Below are 24,960 nucleotides of genomic sequence, written 5' to 3'. Positions count from 1 at the left end.
AAGCCGAACATCTTTTCTCTTCATCTGATCAAAAGACCCATTTGGGGTGGAATATTCAGCCAGTCGAAGGAGGCCGTGACGCTGCATGTATAGTTGGTTCGAAGAGATACATAGCCAGAAAACATTCTACCCGGTTTATATGTGAAAAATAACATGCGCCCCGGAGGCTACAACGCCTGGTGTGGCCTGGACATCGATCTTTCCGTTCGTGCGTCGATGTGTTCAGCGCAAAGCCAAAATTTGCCTTTCAAATGTTGTGATAACTCTTGGCAACCAGGTTGCCCGTTAATCAAAACCGCATCCGAACTATTTAAGTCTTCACCCTGAAGGGGTTCTTCATTTATTGACAGGAATATACCGAATGTGACCCGAGCTACGAAGGGAGTAAGCCACAATCTGAATTTGAAGCCAGGCCAATCCAGCGACAAGGTCAGCAACGAGGAGACAAGAAAAACACCTGTACAAAATTAGCCGACAATGACCATAGTGGATGCCCACAAAGCACCCCTGGTATCGGTGCTAAAAGAATATGGGACCTAGCTAGCTCAAATGCCCACGATCTATCCGTACGGACGAATTTTTGGCGAGGAGCCACTTACCCGTTCGCTTAGCGTCAAGATAGGCCAGAATATGTCAAGTCCAAAATCCTTGTCTTAAAAAAAAGACAGACCGTTTCTGCCCCTGTCAGAGATAGTGTTACTGGTGAAAACGAGGCGAGGAGCGCGGGGCTCAACACTTATCTACGCATGACATGCAAAACGATACCCCAAACAACGCTTCATCCGACAACGAGGCTCTCGAACGGCGACAGCAAACTTTATAGGGGATAAAATGGAGAGCCGGGCCGAAGTTGCAAGCGTACGCAGCTGTATATCCTTGTGTAGGCGTTTTGTACAGGTTAGACACGGTTATCTATGTTCAAACAACGGTGTATCTACCCAGGATGGAGGTTCAAGCCAGCGTTTAAATGGAAAACAGGAGTCGCGTCAAAGAAGTATTTAAGGGAACAGGGTGGAACGGAACCCACCCGGTTCATCCCAATGTAGGTATGCATCACCGCAAGAGAAAATTCGGTGATTATACTGATCAAGTTGTCGTTTCGAATTCGCTATCGCCAGGAGGGTCTAAGTCATATGTTGTTTTGAGTCACCCAAACTTGATCACTCGCATTCTGCAGCTGATGAGGGCAAGAGACCTAGTGGTGAAACCGAAGATATAGGTTAATAGAATAAGATAAGTAGAAGAGCCTGGGATAATGTATCATCGTTTTCTTAACTGTTTCGACACACAATTTTTCGGACGACTTTTCAATAGTGATGTAATTTTGGATAGATGCATGTTCGTAACTACAGTAACTACACAAATACATTGCACCTACGATTCGAAGGGTTGCAATTTTTTGAAACGTTTTCTTCATCAAGGCGTAATTCATAGGTAACTATGCTAGAGAAAGGCACTTAAAGAGCCAGTTCACTTTTATGTACATAAGGTTCTTTTGTATGTCCAGTGTCAACCTAGTCCTTCTCCTCTCCAGGAAGCCTCACATCGGCCCATCCTCGCTCGCCCGATTTCCCGTGCTTCCTGATATTCCTCCAGTCTCCAATGTCCAGCCATCCAATCCTCGCCCGGTCGCCAAATCCTCCGATCCAGAGGGCTTTCTCCACAACCAACCGTGCCCAATATCCCCTGTGGGCAGCGTTAGGATCGCCGGGCAGCCAATATTTGGCATCCGGATGAGCAGTCAAGAAACATTGCTCGATCGCATGCCTTGCATCATCAGGGAGGGGAGTGGGCAAAGGTTCGAGCCAGCCGATCAAGGATAGGCGTGGGAAGGCAGCTGGTGCCTTGTCGAGGTCGCCATCTTCATCCGGCGGGGCGTGTTGCCACCAATCCACCGACAGGGAGATGTTGGAGCCAGCTTTGGTGTTTCGAAAAGAGGTTCCAAGATTCAACGCCAGGACGAGGGGGTTTCCGGAGCCCAAGAAGTCCTGAAGCTTTGAATTGTCGTCGCAATTGGCAAAGTAATCTGGCAGACCGATTGGGACGCCGACGAGGGCTGGGTCCCGGTTAGTCCTTGGGAATACGGTGGATAGGACTCCCGTGGTGGAGAGGCCTAGCAGTCTTCTAGCCAGAAGGTGGGTGGTTGGCCACGAAGGGATGGAGAGACTGGAGTCCGGTTCATTATCGGCATAAGGAATTGTCATGCGCGCTTCAGGTGGGCTCGAGTCGAATGGAAATTCGCCGGCTGGGGCAATGGGTTTCTGATACAGCGCATCTCTCTTATCGCCTCCCGGAAAGACGGGAGATGCACCCCCAAGACTGAGGGATAAGGATAAGGAAAGGAGTGTGGAGAGGGAGAGGAGCTTCATGGCTGGTCGAATACTGTCTCGGACAGCGCCGCCAATGGTTAGCAGACGATGTCTGGAGAAACGTGGATTTAGCAACAAAGGGAATCGGGGATCCAAACACTGTTTATTATATGCTCAACTAGTCATCCCACTAACTATGCAATACGTCACAAGGAATACTGTGGATACTCTAGGGAATTCGCCTCACGTGGAAACCTCGAGAAAAAGCGCGGCGTCGGGCGGGCTTGGAGCCTGACTATTCGACTCGGCTGACTCCCATTGCAGAGGGGGAACGGTGAAGATGGCGGCTGCGGAGAAGCAGCCCATTCTGTCAGCATGCGGGCGTTGGCCATCCGTTGCGGGCGATGTCACCGGGAGCGACTTTTGCCGAGCGCAGCAGGAGCAAGTTTGAATTCACTGCAATTTGGCTCGGCAACAGATGATCATCAGATAAGATTTGATCAGATAAGATCATACGACCAGAACCTTGCCTGTTTTGGGTTCCGATTGGCCGGTCGGCGCTTTCCAACGAGGGCTTGGGAGCGGACCGAAACGGAATGGCAGCCCATGTTGGTTGCGCATCGTGGATTGAAGCTGCTTTTTGAATCTCTCTGGATAACTAACTACTTAAATGGCCGCTGGAATACTGGAGTTGTATGCCATCCGCTGTAGTTACTCCTTACTGCCAGCCACAACCTCTGCTATCAGTTAAGGTCCAGCAGGTAATCGTGCAGTTTATCAGAAAGCTACACAATATGACTATTCGGAAGAAGCACGATATTGGTAGGCTCCATCCTTGCTTCCTCTTTTTTTTTCTTTTCGAGGAGGATGCGGGAATGTAACCCTGCCATGTGCAGTATTAAAATCCCCGGGATGCCTGCATGAACGGTGAAATCCGTAGGCTGGGTTCTCTAAAAACAGTATTCACGGCTCTCCCATCAGTCGAGAGCACAGATGGCGAACTACAGTATGTCGAACGGCCCAGTACATGTAGCATATCAACGCGGTTGACCGCTTTGGACGTGCCTGTAGTTACAGATTACTCCATCCAGCTTAACTAGTCAATCCCTTTCTTACTTGTTGGACAAATGGCAGCAATTTTTCTCCCGCAAATTGGAATCCGATTCGCTCTCATAATCATCGTCGAACTCCTGTCCTTTTTTAAGTGTTTTACCTAGGTGGCCAAAACTCCGTACAGTGATCGTGCAGACCCGGGCAAGAGGATGCGCTGTCCTAGCGAGCTAAACGAAGAGGGGTAGATGTGCAATTCGAAACGATCAGGCTCTCAGCATATCACACAGAGGCAGCCAGATACTGTAACGCCTTGTCCATCCACTGGGAGGACCCCATTTTTTCTTTTTTTTCCCGAAACAGACGGGTTTCTCGGGGTTTATCATGGGTGGCATCATTGCTCGATGCATCCAAGGCTCGTCGTCAACGGTGAGGCTGTGAGGAAGATCGCGGAACCAGTGGAGTTGAGTAAAGCAAAGTGTCTCCGGAGCGGCGGGCGGCCGGTTGGGAATAATGATGGTGACACCCTTTTTTTTTTTTTTTTTTTTTCCCTTTTTTTCCCTCTTTTACCCCTCCCATTCAGATCTTGAGAAGAGGGTCTTGCAACACTCCTGGGGGCTGCTTCTAAGAAAAATAGGCCATGTGCACCTGGGGTGAAGATAGCTGAACCACATGCGTGAAAGATATGAAAGAGAACATACCGTCACGTCACTTTTTTTTTTTTCTTTTGCTGACAACGGCTCCTGCATCGTCGCGTCAAGGAAAGGTCATCGAAACATTGACCAGATGGTTTCTGCGCAACGCTTTGGCCCCGACAATCACCGTTGTAGCAATTACTGACACCGGGCGAGGTGGACCAGGTCTTACCAGACCCATCGATGCTATTTCTGACTATGCCCCGTTGCAGCAGGATGCTCCGGTTGGAGCCCGAGGAGAGCCCCACCATCGAGGTCCGCAGCTAGTCTGCTCAGAGGTTGCATCTTTCCTCCATCCAACGGGAATTTTTTTTTTTTTTTTTTTTTTTTTTTCCCTGCTTTCGAAAGACAAGCCTCGAGAAAAATTTCCGCGCGAGCCATGGTTCCACTCCTGTTGGTGGGGAGATCTAATTTCATGCAGGTGGAGCAACTAGAGACGCAAACACGTTAAACAATGCGATCGCCACCAAAGAGGGCGGCGAGTCGCTTCATGAAGCGTCCATATCCAAAGGCCCCAAGTCGACTAATATGGGGAATTCTCTCGCTCAAGTTAACTTCGCTAGCTTGCGCGCACCCCATCGGCATGATGCAAGATAATGCGGTGTGAAAAGAGAAAGAATACACTCTGATCCGCAGCCACTTTTTATTTTTTATTTTTAATTTTACTTACTTTTATTTTTTTTTTTGGCTAAGTCCTCTGTGGACCCAAGAATTTGCCTTGCCATGAATCCGTCCTCCGAGCAAATGAAAGTCCGTTTCAGCAAGCCACCGAAAAAGATTGGTCACAAAGCCTGGCACGTTTAATTGGCCTTTCCCAGACAGCGAGCGAACCACGCGTTCAGCAGTCGACAATGAAGCCCCTCCGTCCGGTGCATCAACAGACTCGAACATCATGCGGCTGATGACACAGCTACACAGATAATAGATGTCGAAGTTTTCCGATGACGCCAGACTTTGTTGAGGGGCTGCATTTATGATTTCGTGCCTTGGATGCGGAGCCCGGAGAACTCGTCCTGGCTAATTTGGAATAAAATTACATGATTTTGTCACCAAACCCACACTCTTAGCCTGAAAACCCCCGTCAACATGTCACAATGATAGGCGGCAAGGGGTCCTCATTTTTTCCTAGTCCATCAATTAGCTGTTTCCAGTGGCTTTTCGGTGCCTTCAATCTCGACGATTTTGACTGGTCCCACGTATCCCCGGGAGCTGAGAACTTGGTTGATGGCTTACTGCCCAGGACGGAGACGGGAGCCAGTGAAGCTCTTCTGTGCCTGTTCCCACTTCATGTTGATCGATGGCTGGCATGGCCAGAGTGAGGGCGTGCGGTGCCTCTTATCTCTTTCTTAAAATACGAAGGGCAGAAAATATAACAGCTCTTCAATCGCCACCATGATAGCTGTCACCTTTGCTTCTCTTCAATGCTGACTTTTATTTGCTTTTCATTTCCTTAACTATTTCTTTTCTTTTCTTTTTCCCTTTTTTTTTTTTTTGGCCCTGGGAGATTTTGTTGCATTGGTGCGACTCCATCCTTCGCTCTATATAATCTAGGGGCTCCCGTCAATTGCTCACCAGGAGCGGGCAATATTTTCTTTTATTGAAGTTTTGAATAACTTGCCTGTTCCCTGCATATAGTTATATATTTTCCCTTCCCCCCCGCCACATTTCACCTTCTCTGGCAGATGGACCACCCGGATGTTTCGGTTGTCGCTGTTGAGCTATCAGGCAATCGACCAGGGAAAACGATGGTGCTGCGAGGTGAAGGCCTTGGTTCTCCTAAGTTTCACACGATGCAGCCCCGCATGATGAAGCCAGCCCAGATGGATGGACAATGGGAGAACACGTTGCACGGCGTTCACCCCGCGCCTCCAAGGCGAATATCTTCACGAGAACCACACTGGAACGATGCGCGTCGCGAGGATGCCAGACCCCCGCAAGACATACCATCATCTCCCTCGCTGCCGAGCGGCAGTGAATACTCGAGTGACAGCAAACACGGACAGCGAAGAAGCAGCCAGAACTCCGGAACGTCGAACACAGACGAAAAGTCCAGAACGGAGTCCGACGAGGAGCACAGGGAGTGCTCGCCTCCGCCGATCGTGCAGGTCGAAGCCGTGCCGCCACTCACCAAAGTCCACTTCTCTTGCTACCAGTCTCATCGATCGTTCATGGTGTCAAAAAACGCGTATTACTCGGTGCCCTGTATGACGTGCCTCAAAGCTGATCAGCAGCCTCGATACCGCTGTACGTTCTGCTGTCTGCGCGTGTGCGGAGACTGCGCCAAAGGGATATCTAACTGTAAGGATCGATCTCTGATGGAGTTCCTCGAAAACTTGGTCCAAGGTTTAGAAGGCTCGTGACCATCGCGATGTCTTCTTTCTTTTTCTCTCTCTCCTTTTTCGTTGGACACCCATTCGGGTACAACTTATTTCTGTACAATGTATTTCCGCCCGAGGACCGAATGCCACCGAACGTGCCTGCTGTCTATACTTTCTGCACTGGCGCTGCAGAACTATCAGAACATAGTGGCTTATCGCCTCCTCTTCTTTCGGGATTTATAAATGGGTTTATTAAAGCTGGACTCGCGCGCGCGGCTAGGGGGGTTTTGACGATTAATGTCTAATGCTTAATGCGACGTTGACATGCGGCTGGGAGGGGTCGGGAGGAAGTTCTACGGAAGGGAACTTGGGCTGTCGCTCGAGGCTGCTATTGGAACCGGAGAGCCTGCCATGTGTGATACACAAGCTGCTCGATACGTGCTGTTCATTTCTACATCGACTATGACAAAGCTTACTTTTTTGTATGTACATACATGCTTTTGGTGATTGGCTGGCAAAGGCTGGATCTCTTGTGGTACTGCCAGGCAGCGCCAGGCGACCTTGTCTCCAAAACGGAAGCCGAAGTGACACAGGGAGAGGGGTGGCCACTCGTGCTGTTTATCTGGGACCTTGTTGCGCGCTCATCCTACCACTCTCATTCCTCCCATCCGGCCTGGGTCTCGACTACATACATACTCACATATTCGCCGCCTGGAGAAAACGGACGGAAATCCGGGGACTGTTTCGGGCTTAAAATCCAACCAACCCCTTTGGGCGAGGTGGGAAGTGCAGAGTCGCAGCCCGATAGCCGAGTTAATAATAACTGCTCAGGTCTCGAATGCTTCCACGTCCGCAGAGAGGCGTTGACGGGGTCCTGGGGGTTGTCACTTTGCGTTCTTTTTGGAAGGATGGTGCCGAGCCTCCCATCGTCGTCCTTTTTATTTCTTTTCTCGCGCGCGCGGGGGAGGGGAGATGAGACCTCGTTCAGCCAGTCCACCAATTTCTTCTTTGTTTTTTTATGCTTTGGCTTGGGGTGGTGGCGATGACTCACATTCGGTCCGCCACATCCGTCGGCACGGGGGGACTTCTACCAGCGAAAAGTGAAAAGCGAAAAGCGCCGAGGGGGAAAGGTTTGGTAGTTTTATGGAGTATATCGAGCCCCCTTGTTATACAGTTATTATCAGTTGCTTTGGCAAACTCTGTCATCCATCCAAGAAAGCAAAGATTTCAGAAACTGTAGGATGTCTTCTTCGATGAAGATGTCGCGACGTGGCTGAGGATCGGCCAACGTTGCTGCAGCGGGATTAGCAGTGCGGTCTTTTGATTATGGCCCCAAATGCCAATGCTGCGGTGCAGCCATCTGCTGAGATGGAGGAATGCGAAGCGGAGCATCAAGCATAGGATCATGGCGAAAGGGGGAGCCTGGTCTTCTAAACCATGTTGATCCTTCTGGTCGTTTTCTCAGTTACCTCTCCCTTTTTTCTTTTCCTTTTTTGTTTTTAATTTTTACCTTAAATATCATTGGCTTGAGCTTCTCTTTTAGAGATAGTTCTTTTGCTCGTTTGCCAGTTAAGATCCATTTCATCTATTTTCATCTCTTTCCATTCGACTATTTAAATAACCAACGGACTCACTTAGTAACTTAGCTACGGAGTAAATACCTAATTGATGCACGTATTCTCGACACTCTTGACGTTGATATTTCGTCACCTTTTCGTCCGAAAATCAAACTTCCTTCTGACACCCGACGGTTCAGCTCTGTCAGGCTGGTTGATGATTTCACGTCAAAATTAGGTCCAGGAGTTGTCAGACGATCTCAGGTATGTCACGAGCGGGTTCGCTCTCAATCTCTTTTTCTTGATTAATTCTTTTTTTTTTTTTTTTTTTTTTTTTTTTTTTTTCCCCCTTGTGGCTCATTTTGCCCGTGTTCACGGCGCTGAAACTGGGATAATGCATCGCTGCCTATTTGGCGTCTGGTTTGAGGCACGCGATGGCAACCTGAGCCGTTCTCCTCTCTCGACCACCATGTTTGCCTTCTAGCAAGCGACTCTGCCCGTACCTGGTGTTAGTTGGACGATTTTTCGTTGTTCTTTTTTTTTTACGAAGCACTGGAGTACATGCTCTTGTACTCCGTAGATGATTAATATTTTATTTGTTTGAGTTACTCCGTATCTTGAGCGAAGGTTGCTGCGCTTTTTTTTCCCCAGCCCCCACCCCCCTTGACGCTTTGAAGCCTAAAAAACCCGCCCGGGCAGCAGAAGAGAGCAAGTGTGTGTGTGTGTGGTGAATAACTAATCATCGCCGACAAGAAAACTGGCGTCAAATCCCCAACCCCGTTCGACTCATCCTGTCCCAGCCTATCACTGAACTAACAAATGGGCTTATCAGGACTTGCAGTAGAGAAAAACGGGGATTGTCGAGGGCCAGCATAACGGCCTGCTCTCCATTATAATATTAACTCACACTCCTTCGACATCGGCTCGGTCGCTTTTCTTTACTTCTCTTATCACTGTAAAAAATCGAAATCTGAAAGACATCCGTTACTCACCCTCGCCACTCCATCCTACTTATCTATTTTTTTTTATTATTGTGTTCTTCTATAACTAATTCCCGTCCTTTGATTTGCTGTTCCTTTGTTCTGTTGTGATGACACTGGATGAATTTGCTGTGATTCACTCATAACTGCCACTCCTTTGTTATCCCCCAAGTGCGCCGATTCAAGGCCGATATCCTTTCGGCAGAACTTCTCAGAGAAGCCGGCCTGACCGATAGGTATGTAACCACCACTCTGTTGCTGTTGTTGTCGTCGTCGTCGTGTGCGCTCCCTCCTTTGTCGCCTTAAGCACTCCACCAGCGTGGACCCCGAGCCAATTTCCCCCTTTGCCACCACCTCGCCACCACCTTGTCACCACTACCCAAGTAAACGGCTGTTGGCACAGAGCCCGTGCAAAGTTACCACATCCCATCCTGAGAAATGGAGGAGTCATCGTTGCTCTTGAACTACTAAAGTTTGCTCTGGGCGGCTGACTTAACTTACTCAGTGTTGTGGGTTTTTTTAAACTTCTTCAGCTTGCCTTTTTGCCGCTGCCTCTGACTCCTCCCGCTTTTCCGGTGTTGGTGGCATTGCCTCGAATGTGTCATTGAGCTCCCGAACGTCGTCGGGGTGGAAGCTCAACACACCCGCCATCATCCTCCCTCCCTTCACTCCTTTCCTCCTCGCCATCCTCCCGATACTCCTCTCGATTCCTCTCTTCTGTCGCTCCCGATCGACTCCGGACAGCCGCCTGGATAAGCGCGTCGCTTAGCTGGTGCTGCCTGGCCCTCCCTCACTAACCACCTCGTCCTGTCTCAGCAATGATGTACCCTGCGTGGAAGCCTGCTCACGATCCGATCACCACCTGCGAAGATTCCGAGATTGCTGCTTTTCATATCGTTGTCGAGATGACTGCCTGCGTCTAGAGGGACCTCTTTTCCGTCGCACCTGAAGGGGAGTCACACTGCTAACCCGGAGTTGACTACGCGCCGCCACGCCACATCGCTCCTCCACATTAATACCGGCTGTGCCTCTCCTTCTCCTGTGAATTTGATACCTTGCATACCGACCCTGTCCCCTGACGCTAGTCATCTCCTTTCCCTCTCTCTTTCTCGCCTGTTCTGCTTCCTCGTTGTCTTGTTTATTACTCTTGGAATCCCCGCGGGTGGTGATCGGAGCCATCCTCTCTGCCTTCCCCTGCCACTAGCTTCTCGTTCCTCCGCCGCCTCCTCCACAAAGCTACCCAAGCTCAACACGCCTCAGCTACCTCTTCCTCGCCTCCGCCATCACATACCTCACTGCCTTCCTGCTGCTCCTCTGACGCACTCCGGTAGCTACGATCACGCCTTACCTTCTCATCCTTCCATGCCCATCATAGGGTGACTCATCCCTTATATCTACATAAACTTTCATCCGTCGTCATCACATTAAACCTGGCTATCTGCTGAGTTTAAGAAGGTTCCCCGTCGCCTTTATAACTAAATAAAGACGGGTCTTGTCCCCTCGCTGCCTCTTCACGGTTATTATCCAAACGGTCTATTTCCCCCCGGCAAAATTAACCCGGATTATATATCGTCCGTTACCTCTGTATCCCCCGTTTCCGCGTTTACCTCTGTTGGTTTGATATAGAGTGAGCGCGGCCGTGCGTCGGATATATCAGTAATGGACGCCCTGGATTTCAAGTTTGCGAATCCAGGCATTCAAAATTCCTTCCAACAGCCCTACCCTTACGCCTCGTCAATAGCATCCTCCGCCTCCTCGTCCTCCTCTTCTGTCTTTTCCTTCGACAGCCTCTCTTCCTCTCAGAGTTCAATCTCGTCTTCCACCTCTTCGGTCGACATCATCTGGGAGAATGAGGCGTCCAGCCAATCAAAATGCAGAGGAGTGAAAGTTGAGTCTGGTTCACGCTGCATTCAAGGTCAAAAGAGTTACGCTGTTAAGGCCACGGAAACTTTGGTGGCGCCTGAGCTTCGCCAACATCCCAGACGGAGCTATCGCTCTGATGCATCAGCACTCGGGTCGCGCTGTGCTCGACCACCACCTCCATTAACACGCGCATCTCAGCGGAGAGTCAATTTTGTTGATCACCTTGTCGGTAAGTGGGGGGGAAAACCATTCCTATCTTCTTGCTTATGTTGTGGTTGTTGTCTGACTGGGACTTTCTGTCTTTTTCTTTTTCTTTCAAAAGACTCCGCTGCGCAAATTGTCGAAACCATATGGCCACTTTCCGTCGTGGCTGCCCGTAGTGACTCCGCTCTTGGCTGCAAAGGAGTCCTACCCCTCCGAAGTTTTATTCAGGAGACTCTCCGCCGTTCTCGCACCAGCTACTCTACGCTACAAGTCGCGCTATACTATCTTATCCTGATCAAGCCACGCATCCCAACGCATGACTTTACTATGGAGCAGTCGGGAGCCCAGCAATGCTCACGTGCTATGCAGTGTGGGCGACGAATGTTTCTCTCGGCCCTCATTTTAGCTTCAAAGTATCTCCAGGATAGAAATTATTCCGCTCGGGCTTGGAGCAAGATTTCCGGTTTGAGTACCACGGAAATCAATCAGAACGAATTGATTTTCCTCAATGCAGTTGCATGGAGACTACATATTTCGGAGCCTGTCTTTCAGCGGTGGTCTGATATCGTCCTACGCTATACTTCTTCTACCGATGGTGCTTTTAACGGTGACGGTCTTTCTTGGCGGTCCATCATCCCGTCTCTCACCCCTGAGCTTGATACCATTGATTTGGATCCTGTTCGGAACGGGCCCGTTTCAATTCAAGATCTGCTCTCCCCCGTTACGACCCCATCTCCAAGTCGCTCTCCCGTTTCTGGATGTCAATATCAACCTTCGACATACGATCAAACTCCGACTTATTCGCACAGTCGCGGTGTCCAGAGCACTCTGGGTGTGGAGTCGGCACAGGAATTGCGGTTGCCATCTCTCCCAAAGCTTGGTGTTCTTCCAACCCCACAGATGAGCCCACAGAGCGTTTCCTACAGCACTCCTGCAGCGGGTGCTGTTTCATTCACTCCTCGTGGGCCGTCTATGACTTGCGCCATGCGACAAGCACAGAGGTGTGCTCAACGTACAACTCTCGACCAGCGACCACCGTTACGTGCGTTTAATAATAAACCAGCTTCCTACGAGTCGTATCCTCTCAGCACTCGGCGTTCGTCTCTTGCTCGCTCCTCCACGTCGTCTCCGGAGTCGATGATATCCGATGTTCCATCCTTGGCTTCTTCACTGTCCAGCCGATCCTCTCGGTCCTCCTCTATTTCTTCTGTTGCGTCGGGAACCTGCGCGCCCACCCTGCCTCGCTTGGCTACTCGGGCGATGCGTCGCGGGGCAAACAAGGAGAATAGGAAGCCGCTCGCTATCGGGTCGCCAATCGACGAAGGACCTTACCAGGATATTATTTATACTTCACCCGAGCCTATGTCCGCTTCCAGCGTCAACGTTCCAGATCTGACCAACTTCTCTCTGTGCACGCCAGTTGACAAGGCTCATGAAGCGGCTCAGAGCCTTTGCGAGCTCTCTGCCGCCGCTCCTCGCTCCACTCCATCTCTGTCTGCTTCAAGCTCGCCTAACCGGATGTCCCGAAAGCGTGGACGTACTAACAGCTCTACTGGGATGGTTCTACAGCACCATGTTCGTAACCTCATATCTTTGGATGCCAGAAAAGACGAGGATGTTAGCATCTATGTCGTCCCGGACAATCGGGTTGCTGACTCGTTCTTAATTCCACAGCCCAAAGCTGTGCAATCCCCTGCGCGATGCTCATTTGGTGGTCTCCGGTTTCCCCTGCCACTGTCGTTCCCTATGGAGACTGGGAGCATGAAGCGTGCATGCTGTGGAACAGAAGCAACACAAGTTCCCTGGGGTATGAGCAGTGCATCAGCAGAGAGTGTGGTGGATATGGTGGACTAGACCAAGCCTGTCTATCCATCCACCTGCTTTCATGTGGATGCTTGTTTAATCCATGGGGATGGCATGTCTTGATGGTCAAGGTACAACATTTCCACTTAATCTGTAACCTTGTTTCCCAACTTCCCTGGATTCTTTGGTGTTTGTATGATGGAGCATTTCGTAAACCTTATGGAAGGTTTGCTTGTTTGTGTTGATTCTTTTATCTAGCATTTTGTTTCGATCCCCTCTTTTCCCCCCTTGTATCTTTTCCCTATTTGTTCCTCTCGCCATGTGATCTCTCAATGAAGTTGCAAGAATCATTGCGCCGTGAGTGAGCGGACACAGGAGCATGAAGGAGTATGGGAGTCCCTATGGAACTGAAAGGAATTCCCCGGCACGATGAGATGCTACTATCTCAATTTCGTATTGTATATAGCATACCTGTGGCATCTTTTAGGTATCTACGTACCTGCCTGCATGCTTACTGGTCACCCTGACTGACGAACCGAACGAACAACAAACAAGCATGAGACTTAGCTGTCTAACAACGTATTAACCTTAGTATAGATAGCTAGCCATCTACCTCAATGACACTACTAACTTTAGATCTTTGTTCTCCATGTCAGCATGAGGGACTGTTTCATCTTGTCGCTGGTTGTCCAGTCTGGCTCAGCCACCAAGCCGTGATCCCCAGCCCAAAACAGCATAATGTTCTCAAGTATCAGCCTGCTGCTTGATGATAGGCAGCACTCTCCTCTCTGGTGGCAATCCTCCTTAACCGCAAATTGCCATCATGCTTGGCTTCAAAACCACCCGAAGGCCTGCCTCTGAGAACTACTTTTTCTGTTATTCAATATTCAAGTTAGTTCTCACATGACATCCCCACTGAAAGTGACCTCTCAGATGGTTTCTCTCTCCCCACCAAACCACCCACAACTCATACCACTTTGATTCGTGACATCCCAGGCAAAAAAGGGGGTGCCTAGATTTTTAATCCATCATATTATTGATAATATCAAGCTAACTTGACCCGAAAGACAACTTTTTCCGCAAAGATCATCCTCCAAAACGGGATAATAAAGGGAGGCTTGTAAATTTGAAGTCATGGATGTGCCAGACTACCCTCGGGTGATGTGTCCTCCATAGAACGAGGACGGTGGAAAGTCGTTCAACGTTGGCGGCGAAATGACCAATCAGGTGGCGAAGATGCATGTAACCACGCAAGGCCTAGCTTTATCTGCCTCCTTGGCCCGAGCCTTGGTCTTTCACGTCGTGTCATTTTGTGCAGGAAAATCCCCAGTTAACCAGGACGGAGTCCTTGGCGGTGGTTAAAGAATGCTTGATCAAGGGTTGGTGTGGACGACTTCGTTATGAATGATAATGGAGAAATGGCTTGTGAGATGACTGCTGCGAACGGTGTACAAGGCCACGGGTATTCCTCTGGATTTTATTTTATTTTTTATGGGGAACTCTGGGATTGTTGGTTCTGAAGCACGAAAAGCTGAAAAAGCAGCTAATCTCTGAGCAGATATCCGGGATGAAGTTCTGACGGCTTGCAGCTTACAAATGCAGGTCATATCCTGCGCGAAATAACAGAGTATCCCGAGAGCGTTTCTTCTGATCACGAGTTTGGCTAGAACAGGATATCTGACCCTAATTTTATGAAAAGGCCAAGCGCTTTTTTCCGCAATCAGGCCACAGTTGTGAGGTCAACATGGGCTGATTAGTTGAGTGCGCGGATCATGGAATGTTTCTCTTAGGTACATCACTAGGGGATATCATAAAGATAGGTATCTCGATTTTTCGCCAGGTAAACAAATGGGCTTCCGTTTTTTATTATCCTTCAGGCTGGCTCATGCAAAGAATATGTCTCTCCTTTTCGCTCAGTCCCGGAGCTTCGTCGGCGAGTCTTAACAACGTGGCAGATGCAAGCATGGGCTTACTTCCGTGGCCAAATAGACGATATTGTGCCGGAGAATTTATTCCAACGTACACTGCCTTGAGCAGCTTGACTGCTGTGACAGGATTGGAGGTGAAGACCTTAGAAAACAGGCGACAGAATGTCGGATTAGCGCCGATATCCCTCAGGAGATCATCGCAGTAAGGTAGGTAGCGAATGGTGACAGTGTGTCGATCGGAATTCACCATCTCGGGCCTCTGGGTTAGTTGTTGTTATGGCGAAACCGGTCGATGCTTGAACGGGTCAACTTACCACGGCAGCTAGGCGCGCTTGGTACGCGGCTATCGATCCATACATCTTCTTGACGGAAGGCAGCTTGATCCTACCGGCAAGTACCGAAGTCGCCCATCTTGCCTGTGTCTCTGAGACCGGGACCAGAGGGCCTGCGAGCTCAACGAAGCCGATGAAAAACACGTTCGGGAAGGTTGGAGATGCGACTAATTTATAGAGTTCCATCGAATTGTTGGTGTTAAGGATTGGATTATGGTTATTTCGGTAACTCTCCTCGGGCACGTACGGAATGCTCATGTGATATCCAGTGCAGCAGATGATAACATCGACATCAATGAATGTACCGTCAGTTAAAATCAAAGATGTCTCTGAGACTCTTTTCACTCCAGCTCTGTGAGGGATGATACGACCGGTTTTGATGTTTTCAAGCAGGTCACTTCGCATTGTGACATTTGCTTCCATGAGGCCATGCTCTGGCTGCAGGACGTCCGGGAGCTTGCCCAGAACGTGGTTGCAGAGCTGCGTTTGGATCCACTGGGAAAACTTGGATGGCAAGATTGTTTCTGCGACACGATCTGCGTAAAGGTAAGCGTTTATCAAGAACGGTTTGGCGCTGTGAACTCACTGTCATATGCCTCCGCCGGTTTGCCCAAAACGAAGCGAGGGACGATCCATCCGCCTCTGCGAGTAATAAGATGCAGCTCTTTCGCCTGCCAGCTCAACTCAGAAGATAAATCTGCGGCGGAATTACCGAAACCGATGATGGCGATTCTTTTTCCTTCAAGTGCGCCTGGGCGCCTGTAAATATGACTGTGGAAAACGTCACCTTTGAATTTCTCCAGTCCCTCAAACATGGGAATAACTGGGTCTGCAAGCGCACCTGAACACGCGAAGATCGCATCGTAAGTATCTTTGACGGGGGACCTTCCTTTCTGGATTGTCTCGACACTCCATTTCCCTTCCTTGTCTTGTGAGCAGGAAACGACTTCGGTGTTCAAACAGATATGCTCTCTGAGTCCGAAATACTCCGCATACTCTTCGATGTATCGCAAAAAGCGCTTGTGACCAAAGTAGTCCGGATAGCGGCTAGGGTCCATAGGAAAGTCGCTAAAAGTCGAGGTGTCACGACAAGAATTCAACAAGACTCCTTCGTACATCGAAGAGGATGTTTCGCCGGTAACTGGATCTGGCTCCTCATAGCACCACTGGCCTCCGATGACAGGACGAGCCTCGAAGATTGTGGCATCGAAGCCCTCCTCGAGACATTGTTTCAGGGACGCAAGTCCCGAGAGACCTGGTTGCGGTTAGTGCCGTTGTCTTTGGATATCCTTTTGGGAGATCTCTCACCGGCCCCGATGATTGCAACCTTTGGAGCCATTTATTCGGTGCTGGTTCGTAAGGAAAGAGACGGTGAGAGGGACGCGAAGTCAGATCGTCACAGACACAATAGACACAATAGTATCACAGTCTTATCGTTCCCATGTGATACATCACAGGTCTCTCGGCGCGTCCGGGCAATTGCCGGCAAGCATAAGGATACCTAAATAGATCTCTGTGAAAGTACATGGCTCGCGTTGCTGAACTACGGGTGGATGAGTTGGCGGTTGGAAAGGGGCTCTTTCCCAACATCAGGGTAGTTAGAGTTACCCTGGTAAGACTTAGCCGGATTCTCAAAGAGCGTGCAGGCAGGGATAGAATTCAATATCACGAATACAACAGTCTGTTCTTGAGCTGCATGCATTCTGTTCAAAAGCATGATGACCAGTGAGAACAGATACCATTGATTCAGTTTTTGGCGATAAGTTACCCATCCTCTGATAACATGCAAGCTTGCGTCCTCCAGCAACGCATCACTATAAATCAATCAAATGGAAAAAGATGCTTTGATGTTCAGGCTTGAGGAGGGTGTGTGTATAGATCACCACAAGCCAACGAAAAAGCTCCTAGGATTTGTTGAATCTACACTACATGAGAGAATCAATGGAGCCAGAAGAGGAATGACAAAGCCTATGGGAAATAGAAGCAGTGATCCCAATACCAAGGGGAATTTCCTGGTAGGCTTTTGCGAACAAGACTCCAAGGGATATCCCACCAACCTCTGAGGCAACATGTTTGAGACTGACAGTTCAAACACTTTTGAATGGCGATACCAGTTCGTTTTGAAAGAGAGGGCATCTAAATTCCTAAAGACATCATTATTACAGAGTACTCTGGAACAGGACGGTTGATTCCACATGGCTTGCATAGTCAATCTTTTTTGATCCGGAAGTCTTTCCTTGACGCTGAGCTTAGCTCCTGGGTGACCAGCTGGGGAGGCTGTCAGTGTTGGAGCATGGAAAACTCGGTTGCATTGTTCTAGCTACAAAAAGGGGCTAGCGAGATCTCATCTCTTATGGTGAGATGGAGCTTGGCAGCGGAAAAGAGTCGGACCGAGATGATCACGTGATGTCACGTGCGCGCTAAGCCCAAAAGGGTTAGGGTGCGCGAACAGTCAGTCAGTTAGTTACATAAGCGTCCACGTTTGGTCCCGCGGGATATACTGAAATGCCGATGACATGGCGGAGAAACCCTCCGGCGTTTCTCCGGTGAGGGACGTGGTTCATCGGAGACGCTGCTGCGGGGCCAAGAATATATAGTTGTTTGCAGAAAACAAGGCCTGGGAACAGCTTATCACTCCTCAGTTTGGGCGAAAGATACAGAGTAACCACCTTGAATATGACGGCAACTGACCAGGTGAGAATGCACAGTGCTGAAATAGAGTCTCCACTCACGAAATGCTTACATGGCAATCAGCAACCAGCAGGAGATCCTGCTCTGCACAAGCTAAAACCGGGGGTTGTCTATCAGCCGTTGCTCAATAGCATTCCTCCCCAGTTACTCCCACGATTTGATCCTGTGTACGTCGAGCACTATAATCGCTACAACGTTGGCCGGCTCCATACACACCAGATTCCGATAGAAGAATTTAGAGCCAACCCACAAAAGTACCAAATTGTATACGGCCGCGCCGCTGCACCAGATATATACAAGATCACAGAGCAGAAATGCTCTGTAAAAGGAGGAGAAATCACGATTCGGATCTTTGAGCCCAAGCCAATACAAGGAGCTGACGGCAAACCTAAGAAGCGAGGGTCATACATCAACTTCCACGGTGGAGGGTGGGTGTTTGGAAGTCTCATCGTAGATCATCATTCCTGCAAACGCATTGTGCATGATTTAGGGGGAGATGCTGTTGTTTTTGACGTAGATTACCGTCTGGCCCCTGAATACAAATACCCCACCGCAATTGAGGATTGCTGGGCTGCTTTCCAATGGGTATGCTCGAAGATTTCCTTCGCACATAAAAGCGGCCAGCTAACGCTGTGTTCAGGTACGCTCGAAAGCCGAAGTGTTTAACCTTGACACCAACCGGATGGCTGTTGGAGGAGCTTCCGCTGGTGGCCACTTGGCCGCCGTGGTTGCCCATCTCTGTCGAGATAATGAATTTCCACTTAGCCTTCAAATCCTCACGGTACCTGTGACGGATATGCACAGCTCCTTCACACCTGATGGCAAATTTGACCGTGAAAACACTCCGTACGAGTCTTATCGCGAGATGGAGTTCACTCCTGCCCTTCCTGCGGAGAGGATGGCCTATTTTCATAGGCACTGGCTCGGTGTTCTGCGGCCTGAAAAATCTGACGATGTAAGTATGCCTGGGATGAAGTTATGTGACTTCGTCATTCACATGGGTCGTGGCCATCCAATCTAACATTATCCACGTAGGATTGGAAGATATCTCCGATCCTTGCGCCTAATTTTGCTAACCTTGCTCCCGCACTGGTTTGGACTGCGGAAATGGATCCTCTGCGTGACGAGGGTGAGGCGTACGCTGCGAAAATGAAAGCTGCAGGAGTTCAAGTGGAATTGATTCGTGTGCCAGGCGTTCCGCACACATTCAGTGGCTTGGACGAGATATTGGAAAGCGCAAAGATGTTCCGTCGAAAATGTGTTGAAGAGCTGAGAAAGAGCATCGGGGGATAAAAGGTACCGGGCGGTGAAATGGATCGTTACTATGCGCCACCACTAGTAACAATTCCTCTGGTACAAACACCCGGTAGAGAAGACTTTGAAACGATTCTGGTCTTGAATATGCACCTTTTAGTGAGAGCTTTAGTGCTGGCATTCAGGGATGACAATGCGTCAAAAGATAGCCGTTTGATGCCAAAAAAAGGGCAATTCTTCTCCGACAGCATGGAAGATCGTTTTACCGGTATGATTGCGTTACACATCATTACACCCGTTATTGGTGGCGCTGTGGAAGAATTGGCGGCAGTGCGTGGGGACATTACCAAACGATACCGTATCCGCACCGGCGGGAATACTCGGGACAAAACCTGGGAGCTTCCCCAACGGCGACACAAAATGGAAATCGCTCATCGTGGCCAAAACTTTTCTCTCTGTCAGTTGCATTCTTCTCCAGCATTTGCCAAAAGCGATTGTAGATATCCTTAGACCTTCTTGATATTGTATTAGACCTTTCTACCTTTTTATCTGTTCTTGTCTCGCTATTTAGGGTTTTGAATTCCTTCATCTTGACTTTCCTCCCCTCACGCCATGCTTAATTCCACATCCCGCAGCTCCCTCCGGGCAGCGGCATCGCTGCCACATGCTTCTAGATCCCAAACCTCGACACTACGCCGATGGAGCCCCTCGTCTCATCTTGCGACGCTCTGTCAATCACGCCGCGCCATTAGTTCTCTCCGCCCAACCATCTATCGTCCATCATCGTCGTTTTCCATTGTGAAGTCTGGATTTGGCGCAAGAGCATTTGGAAGCACAGCAGTGAACATGGTGGGTTTGCGGAAGGTGGCGGCCATATTTTTGGGAAATACCACTTGCTAATAGGACTGGGCTTTGATAGTCGTCTGGTACTCGTACCGAAACCGATGCGTTCGGTGAGATTCAGGTTTGTTGGTCTTAGGATTCCGTTCGGTCGACAACCGTTCCGATGATATTGACTCGGCCTTGTGTAGGTCCCTTCGGACAAATACTGGGGTGCTCAGACGCAAAGGTGAGGAGACGCAAGATCGAATATCTTAAGAGATGGTGGCTGGATGTTAAACATGGACTTGTGAGGATATAGATCGTTGGGCAACTTTAACATCAACCAGCCGCAAGACCGGATGCCACCAGCGATTGTGCGAGCTTTTGGTATCCTCAAAGGTGCTGCGGCAACTGTCAACATGAGATATGGGCTCGGTATGGCCTCCTTGCCTTATGGAACATTGGTGATCGGGAGCTTATGATAATCTAGACCCAACCGTCGGAAAAGCCATTCAGCAAGCTGCTTCGGAGGTCGCATCCCTCAAACTTATTGACCACTTCCCTCTTGTTGTTTGGCAAACCGGCTCTGGCACTCAATCCAACATGAATGCTAACGAGGTTATTTCGAACCGTGCCATCGAAATTCTTGGTGGAACTAAGGGTAGTAAGAAGCCTGTTCACCCCAACGATCATGTCAACATGTCTGCTTCCTCCAACGATACCTTCCCTACAGTCATGCACATCGCTGCTGTCCTCGAGACCGAAGAAACCTTGCTTCCGGCTCTTAAGAGCCTTCGAGATGCGTTGCAAAGGAAGGTTGAACAGTTTCATAAGATCATTAAGATTGGTCGCACCCACTTGCAGGATGCGACTCCCTTGACTCTAGGACAGGAATTTTCTGGCTACGTAGCTCAGCTTGACCGAAACATCACGCGCGTTCAAAATACTCTCCCCGACCTGCGATTGCTTGCACAGGGTGGTACCGCTGTCGGTACTGGATTGAACACATTCAAGGGTTTTGATGAAGCTATCGCTGAGGAAGTCACCAAGATGACCGGCACTGAATTCAAGACCTCTCCCAACAAGTTCGAGGTGCTTGCTGCTCACGATGCTATTGTGGAGGCTTCCGGCGCTCTCAATACTCTTGCCGGCTCTCTCTTTAAGATCGCCCAGGACATCAGATATCTTGGATCTGGCCCACGATGCGGTCTCGGCGAATTGATTCTCCCTGAGAATGAGCCTGGATCTTCCATCATGCCTGGAAAAGTCAACCCTACTCAGTGCGAGTCTCTGACGATGATCTGCTCCCAAGTCATGGGCAACCATGTTGCCACCACCGTTGGTGGAATGAATGGGCAGTTCGAATTGAACGTGTTCAAACCTCTGATGATCCGCAACCTCCTCCACAGCATCCGTATTTTGGGCGATGGAATGAAATCCTTCGAGAAAAACCTTGTTGTTGGTCTCGAAGCTGATGAGAAGAGAATTGGATCTCTTCTCCATGAAAGGTAAGTGGTCGTCTGACGTGCCAATTCGTAACTTAGTGCTAATCTCATCCCTCGCTCTCCAGTTTGATGCTTGTTACCTGCTTGAACCCCGTTATTGGGTACGATATGGCCTCTAAGGTGGCCAAGAACGCACACAAGAAGGGGTTGACTTTGAAGCAGAGTGCGATGGAGCTTAAGGCCCTTAGCGAGGAAGATTTCGATAAATATGTACGCCCCGAGTTGATGATCAGCCCCAAGGAGAAGAAATAGATGGACTGTTGGTTTGCTGGCTCAACCAAGTAGAAAGTCTGGCGCTTCGCCAGCATGTTCCGATTTGGAGGGGATCCTGGCATCTCCTTTGTATGCATAGACAAGCATGCATGTACCCCATGCACTTTTGAATATAGACAGACATGACCTCCCATTCACAAAATCCCATTGAAAAATGCATTCAACTGCCAACGTACGTCATTTGTGACGGTGAAAAGCGCCCAAGCCACCCATCATGAGCCCCACGGGCCAAGCCGTGGCTGAGCGGTTGAAAATAGCAACCGTATTCAAGCACTAGTCCTAGAACGGCAAGGCGTCAATAACCCCTGCCTTACGCCAGGAACAACCAGCAGGGTGCAGATCAGGAGGGGAGAAAAGTTGGCCGCCGAGTTGAGCCTCCTCTCCTTTTGGTCCTTTTAGCTTTGTGTTGGGTTGTTTGTTGCTGTTGTTATTGTTGTGATAATATTATTTATTCAATATCGTCCAGTCCTCTCGTTTAGTTAGGTGTTCAGTGTTCAGAAGATTTTCTTCCACCTGTTCCCATTGTTAAGAAGCTCCTTTCTTCTGGGCAAACCGGCTTCGACACTCGCTTGATTCTTCTTTTAGCGGTGCCTTTCGAGACTAATTTATTCCTATCCAAACTCAGATAACTCGTCGTCATGGTCATTCCAAACGGTGTCAAGCACGATTTGCAGTTACCTGCTGATTGTGACGAGCAGCCCCTCTTCCCGATGAAACTCATCTCTCCGGACGTTGCTGCCCAACTCCCAGAGGGCTACACCATCCGTCCTCTCCGCAAGTCAGACTTTTCTAATGGCTACCTTGAAGTCCTCCGCGTTTTGACCACCGTTGGAGAGTTTTCCTTCGAACAGTGGAGTGAACGCTACGATTGGATGGCAAAGCGAAACGATGAATATTATCTCCTTGTCATCTGTGACGAGACCGGAAGAGTCGTTGGGACCGGCAGCTTGATCGTGGAGCGCAAATTTATCCATGCTCTTGGACTGGTTGGACATATTGAGGATATTGCTATCGAGAAAAACCAGCAGGGCAAGAAGCTGGGACTAAGAATGATCAATGCCTTGGATTACGTTGCGGCGAAGGTTGGATGCTACAAGGTATGATGAAAATGTCTTGTTATTTTATTTTATTTTATTTTTTTGCACTCTCTTTTAGTGCAGATCCACCAAATAAGTGCAGCTGCTGATATGGACGTGCAGAGTATCCTTGATTGCTCGGAGGCCAACGAGGGTTTCTACGTCAAGTGCGGCTTTAAACGCGCCGGACTTGAAATGGCTCATTACTATAATGTCTGAGATGCACCCTGACCTGCTACTCTCGCCCTGACTGTCGCATCCACTGACCGTTGGCTCAGTCTTATGGAATCTCAGCAGACGATTGTCGCTTTCTAAACCCCTAAACACTGGGAGTCATTCGTTTTTGAATCATCGGCTGAATTTGGACCAAGCCATTTCCTCTCTGATATAAAAATGGGTTGCGGCGAAGGGCATGTCGGAGTTTTAAATGTTACAAAGCAAGCTTGCTGACTAGATTCATTGAGGAATTGTGGTTTGCACCCTGGTCCACTTTATGATCATTTCTTCGGTTTTAGGGTTGGCAAAGGTGTTTGGTTTTGAACTCATAGGGTGGCTTCTTTTCGTCCCAAGATGTTGCGACTGGGTGATTTCAGTTCAAGTATTCTTTAGAACCTACTCTGCTGGTGTGATGCACATAGGTAACATCTACAATCAATACCAAATACACACAAACAAGATAACTAACCTCATGCGTTCTCTATAAAACTCACCGCATAGCTACTGTTGCTCACATTGTAAGCCCCTTCAAATCAGAAGAAAGTAGGCATCAGGGTTCAGAGGCCTCACGGAGGGACCTACGTCATTTACATTTACAACGAATGTCACTATTATCACATGAATAAATCTACAAGCGGAACAAAATTCATACCCATGCTAGCAATATCTTTCGCATATACATCAATTCATTCCAAAGGACAAGAAAAAGAAGAGCATGCAGGAAGAAGGCCTTTCCTCGACGAATTTCGAATTCCGGATCTGTTTATGATTTGCTGCGAGAATGGAATATTTTGTTTTATCTTTTCTTTCCGTATGCGTCCCGACAGCATTTGAGAGAGAAGTACTAAATCATATTCATGATATCCCATGACAATACGCCCTCCCCATGACCAGGATTCCATGTGTATATCAATAAACAACATTTCCCGCCATTTCCTTCCGCCTTGAAGAACAGCATCCTGTCTGGTTTCGCCGTAGAGGTCGTTTTTCTCACCTCCGTGCGTATGGTTGTCTCCCGAGCAAATCAAATCAACGGAACCGCGTGACGAAAACGTAAGGAAAGGGAAAACACCGTAACGGCCTTTACGATGTTGGGTTGGGGTTCATCTAGAAATACGAAAGTAATTCAGTTAGGTAAATAGATCCGATTTAAGTCAAATGGGCGTAGCTCCCAATTTCCGATCTTCAATATCGGCATCGGAATCGCACGTACCTTGCGCTTGCCACCGGTCATCGTAACATTGACAAATCGTCTGGTGTATTGCAACCGCTTCTTAGCACGGCCCTTGGGGGTCTTCTTCTTCTCTTGAGGCTCAACCTATATTCGATAATCATCTCCGTCAGCCCACCCCGCATATATTCAAATCGCCATCAAAACTCCCGCTTCCATTATGTCGCGGCCGAAATCAGCTTCGTATTCGTCGTTTTTCTTCCAGAAAACCTCTCGATAAAAAAAAGGCTTTTAAGCGATAGATGCCGGCGAGAGACATGGGTGCGAGCGTTTCCCAGAAAGGATTTCACCACTAACCTTTGGGGTCTGAGACTTGACTTTACCCGCACGAGCGAGCGAACCGTGAACCTTACCCATGATGTGCGGTCGGTAGGTAGTCGATGGAACTGTGAATTATCGACGACGTGGGAGTCTCTTCGAAGTTGGCGGTTGTCGAACTATCTGTGTGAAGATGGGGATCGAGAAGTTAGCGCCACTTTCTCGTTGGGTTGCTTAGGTAAGGCGGTTAAGCGAGGCGGCGAGTGCGACGCCTTTACGAACGCAATTATTGCTCGCCTGGACACTGACAAGAAGATGATGAAATGAACAGGGTAGTACTCACGGCTTTTCTGAAGTTCGAGGAGTTGCTGAAACTGCTGGATGGGGTTCTCTCTTGAAGGCGACAGCGAGAGTTCTGAATATCAGGCGTTTAGCGAATGCCAAGACCTTCCTTGACAGTCAGCGGATGAGTCAGTAGGGTTTTGCCCTATTACCGCTTTTGCTCTCCGCAGCCGCATCATGGCGTCTAGATGGAGCCCAGTTCGAGGCCTGCGACCTTACGATGGGAAGTCTCACCGCGGGGATAGGCAATGGTA

The 24,960-nt window shown here is 49.1% G+C and overlaps 11 protein-coding genes across 11 annotated transcripts; 6 read left to right on the top strand and 5 right to left on the bottom strand.

The window, feature by feature from the left end:
- Window positions 1-1,391: 1,391 nt before the first annotated feature.
- Window positions 1,392-2,663, bottom strand: CIMG_05881 (uncharacterized protein). Its single transcript, XM_001241984.2, has 2 exons — window positions 2,468-2,663; window positions 1,392-2,382 (listed from the first exon to the last, which is right to left on the bottom strand). The coding sequence occupies exon 2, from the start codon at window positions 2,367-2,369 to the stop codon at window positions 1,515-1,517; it is 855 nt and encodes a 284-aa protein (XP_001241985.2). The 5' UTR covers window positions 2,370-2,382; window positions 2,468-2,663; the 3' UTR covers window positions 1,392-1,514.
- Window positions 2,664-3,763: 1,100 nt separating this feature from the next.
- Window positions 3,764-4,651, top strand: CIMG_11627 (uncharacterized protein; the record flags this gene model as incomplete). The annotated part of the gene is made up of 3 exons (XM_012358621.1): window positions 3,764-3,878; window positions 4,121-4,309; window positions 4,476-4,651. 3 exons carry the CDS (start codon window positions 3,764-3,766, stop codon window positions 4,649-4,651), a joined length of 480 nt encoding a protein of 159 aa, XP_012214044.1.
- Window positions 4,652-5,736: 1,085 nt separating this feature from the next.
- Window positions 5,737-6,414, top strand: CIMG_05880 (uncharacterized protein; the record flags this gene model as incomplete). The annotated part of the gene is made up of 1 exon (XM_001241983.1): window positions 5,737-6,414. One exon carries the CDS (start codon window positions 5,737-5,739, stop codon window positions 6,412-6,414), a length of 678 nt encoding a protein of 225 aa, XP_001241984.1.
- Window positions 6,415-6,666: 252 nt separating this feature from the next.
- On the bottom strand, window positions 6,667-7,582 carry CIMG_05879 (uncharacterized protein; the record flags this gene model as incomplete). Its single annotated transcript, XM_001241982.2, has 4 exons — window positions 6,667-6,760; window positions 6,867-7,018; window positions 7,073-7,459; window positions 7,571-7,582. 4 exons carry the CDS (start codon window positions 7,580-7,582, stop codon window positions 6,667-6,669), a joined length of 645 nt encoding a protein of 214 aa, XP_001241983.2.
- Window positions 7,583-9,427: 1,845 nt separating this feature from the next.
- On the bottom strand, window positions 9,428-10,087 carry CIMG_12999 (uncharacterized protein; the record flags this gene model as incomplete). The annotated part of the gene is made up of 2 exons (XM_004445240.1): window positions 9,428-9,656; window positions 9,972-10,087. The coding sequence occupies 2 exons, from the start codon at window positions 10,085-10,087 to the stop codon at window positions 9,428-9,430; spliced, it is 345 nt and encodes a 114-aa protein (XP_004445297.1).
- Window positions 10,088-10,214: 127 nt separating this feature from the next.
- On the top strand, window positions 10,215-13,416 carry CIMG_05876 (G1/S-specific cyclin Pcl5). Its single transcript, XM_001241979.2, has 2 exons — window positions 10,215-11,000; window positions 11,094-13,416. The coding sequence occupies exons 1-2, from the start codon at window positions 10,568-10,570 to the stop codon at window positions 12,827-12,829; spliced, it is 2,169 nt and encodes a 722-aa protein (XP_001241980.2). The 5' UTR covers window positions 10,215-10,567; the 3' UTR covers window positions 12,830-13,416.
- Window positions 13,417-14,644: 1,228 nt separating this feature from the next.
- On the bottom strand, window positions 14,645-17,183 carry CIMG_05875 (uncharacterized protein; the record flags this gene model as incomplete). The annotated part of the gene is made up of 5 exons (XM_001241978.2): window positions 17,123-17,183; window positions 16,347-16,963; window positions 15,625-16,293; window positions 15,021-15,574; window positions 14,645-14,956 (listed from the first exon to the last, which is right to left on the bottom strand). The coding sequence occupies exons 2-5, from the start codon at window positions 16,375-16,377 to the stop codon at window positions 14,645-14,647; spliced, it is 1,566 nt and encodes a 521-aa protein (XP_001241979.2). The 5' UTR covers window positions 16,378-16,963; window positions 17,123-17,183.
- A 531-nt stretch (window positions 17,184-17,714) lies between these two features.
- CIMG_05873 (esterase) lies at window positions 17,715-19,022 on the top strand (the record flags this gene model as incomplete). Its single annotated transcript, XM_001241976.1, has 4 exons — window positions 17,715-17,732; window positions 17,793-18,314; window positions 18,370-18,684; window positions 18,765-19,022. 4 exons carry the CDS (start codon window positions 17,715-17,717, stop codon window positions 19,020-19,022), a joined length of 1,113 nt encoding a protein of 370 aa, XP_001241977.1.
- A 573-nt stretch (window positions 19,023-19,595) lies between these two features.
- On the top strand, window positions 19,596-21,728 carry CIMG_05872 (fumarate hydratase, class II; the record flags this gene model as incomplete). Its single annotated transcript, XM_001241975.2, has 6 exons — window positions 19,596-19,832; window positions 19,903-19,947; window positions 20,015-20,052; window positions 20,125-20,240; window positions 20,296-21,313; window positions 21,376-21,728. 6 exons carry the CDS (start codon window positions 19,596-19,598, stop codon window positions 21,560-21,562), a joined length of 1,641 nt encoding a protein of 546 aa, XP_001241976.2. The 3' UTR covers window positions 21,563-21,728.
- A 225-nt stretch (window positions 21,729-21,953) lies between these two features.
- Window positions 21,954-23,339, top strand: CIMG_05871 (glucosamine 6-phosphate acetyltransferase). The gene is made up of 3 exons (XM_001241974.2): window positions 21,954-22,680; window positions 22,783-22,872; window positions 22,938-23,339. Exons 1-3 carry the CDS (start codon window positions 22,222-22,224, stop codon window positions 22,980-22,982), a joined length of 594 nt encoding a protein of 197 aa, XP_001241975.2. The 5' UTR covers window positions 21,954-22,221; the 3' UTR covers window positions 22,983-23,339.
- A 163-nt stretch (window positions 23,340-23,502) lies between these two features.
- On the bottom strand, window positions 23,503-24,737 carry CIMG_05870 (40S ribosomal protein S30). Its single transcript, XM_001241973.2, has 4 exons — window positions 24,708-24,737; window positions 24,404-24,547; window positions 24,089-24,193; window positions 23,503-23,982 (listed from the first exon to the last, which is right to left on the bottom strand). Exons 2-4 carry the CDS (start codon window positions 24,461-24,463, stop codon window positions 23,959-23,961), a joined length of 189 nt encoding a protein of 62 aa, XP_001241974.1. The 5' UTR covers window positions 24,464-24,547; window positions 24,708-24,737; the 3' UTR covers window positions 23,503-23,958.
- Between the last annotated feature and the right edge of the window lie 223 nt (window positions 24,738-24,960).

Source organism: Coccidioides immitis (genome assembly GCF_000149335.2).
Source record: "Coccidioides immitis RS genomic scaffold supercont3.2, whole genome shotgun sequence".
Taxonomy (NCBI): Eukaryota; Fungi; Ascomycota; class Eurotiomycetes; order Onygenales; family Onygenaceae; genus Coccidioides; species Coccidioides immitis.
This window is presented reverse-complemented; position numbering and strand designations above follow the sequence as displayed.

Bases quoted from the DNA above. Each gene is read 5' to 3' on its own strand.
- CIMG_05881 (XM_001241984.2), bottom strand. From the start codon at position 2,369: ATGAAGCTCCTCTCCCTCTCCACACTCCTTTCCTTATCCTTATCCCTC.
- CIMG_05876 (XM_001241979.2), top strand. From the start codon at position 10,568: ATGGACGCCCTGGATTTCAAGTTTGCGAATCCAGGCATTCAAAATTCC. The intron at 11,001-11,093 runs GTAAGTGGGGGG...TTCTTTCAAAAG, and splicing joins TTTTGTTGATCACCTTGTCG to ACTCCGCTGCGCAAATTGTC.
- CIMG_05871 (XM_001241974.2), top strand. From the start codon at position 22,222: ATGGTCATTCCAAACGGTGTCAAGCACGATTTGCAGTTACCTGCTGAT. The intron at 22,681-22,782 runs GTATGATGAAAA...ATGGACGTGCAG, and splicing joins CGAAGGTTGGATGCTACAAG to AGTATCCTTGATTGCTCGGA. The intron at 22,873-22,937 runs GTCTGAGATGCA...CCGTTGGCTCAG, and splicing joins AAATGGCTCATTACTATAAT to TCTTATGGAATCTCAGCAGA.
- CIMG_05870 (XM_001241973.2), bottom strand. From the start codon at position 24,463: ATGGGTAAGGTTCACGGTTCGCTCGCTCGTGCGGGTAAAGTCAAGTCT. The intron at 24,194-24,403 runs GTTAGTGGTGAA...TATCGAATATAG, and splicing joins TCAAGTCTCAGACCCCAAAG to GTTGAGCCTCAAGAGAAGAA. The intron at 23,983-24,088 runs GTACGTGCGATT...TCGTATTTCTAG, and splicing joins TGACCGGTGGCAAGCGCAAG to ATGAACCCCAACCCAACATC.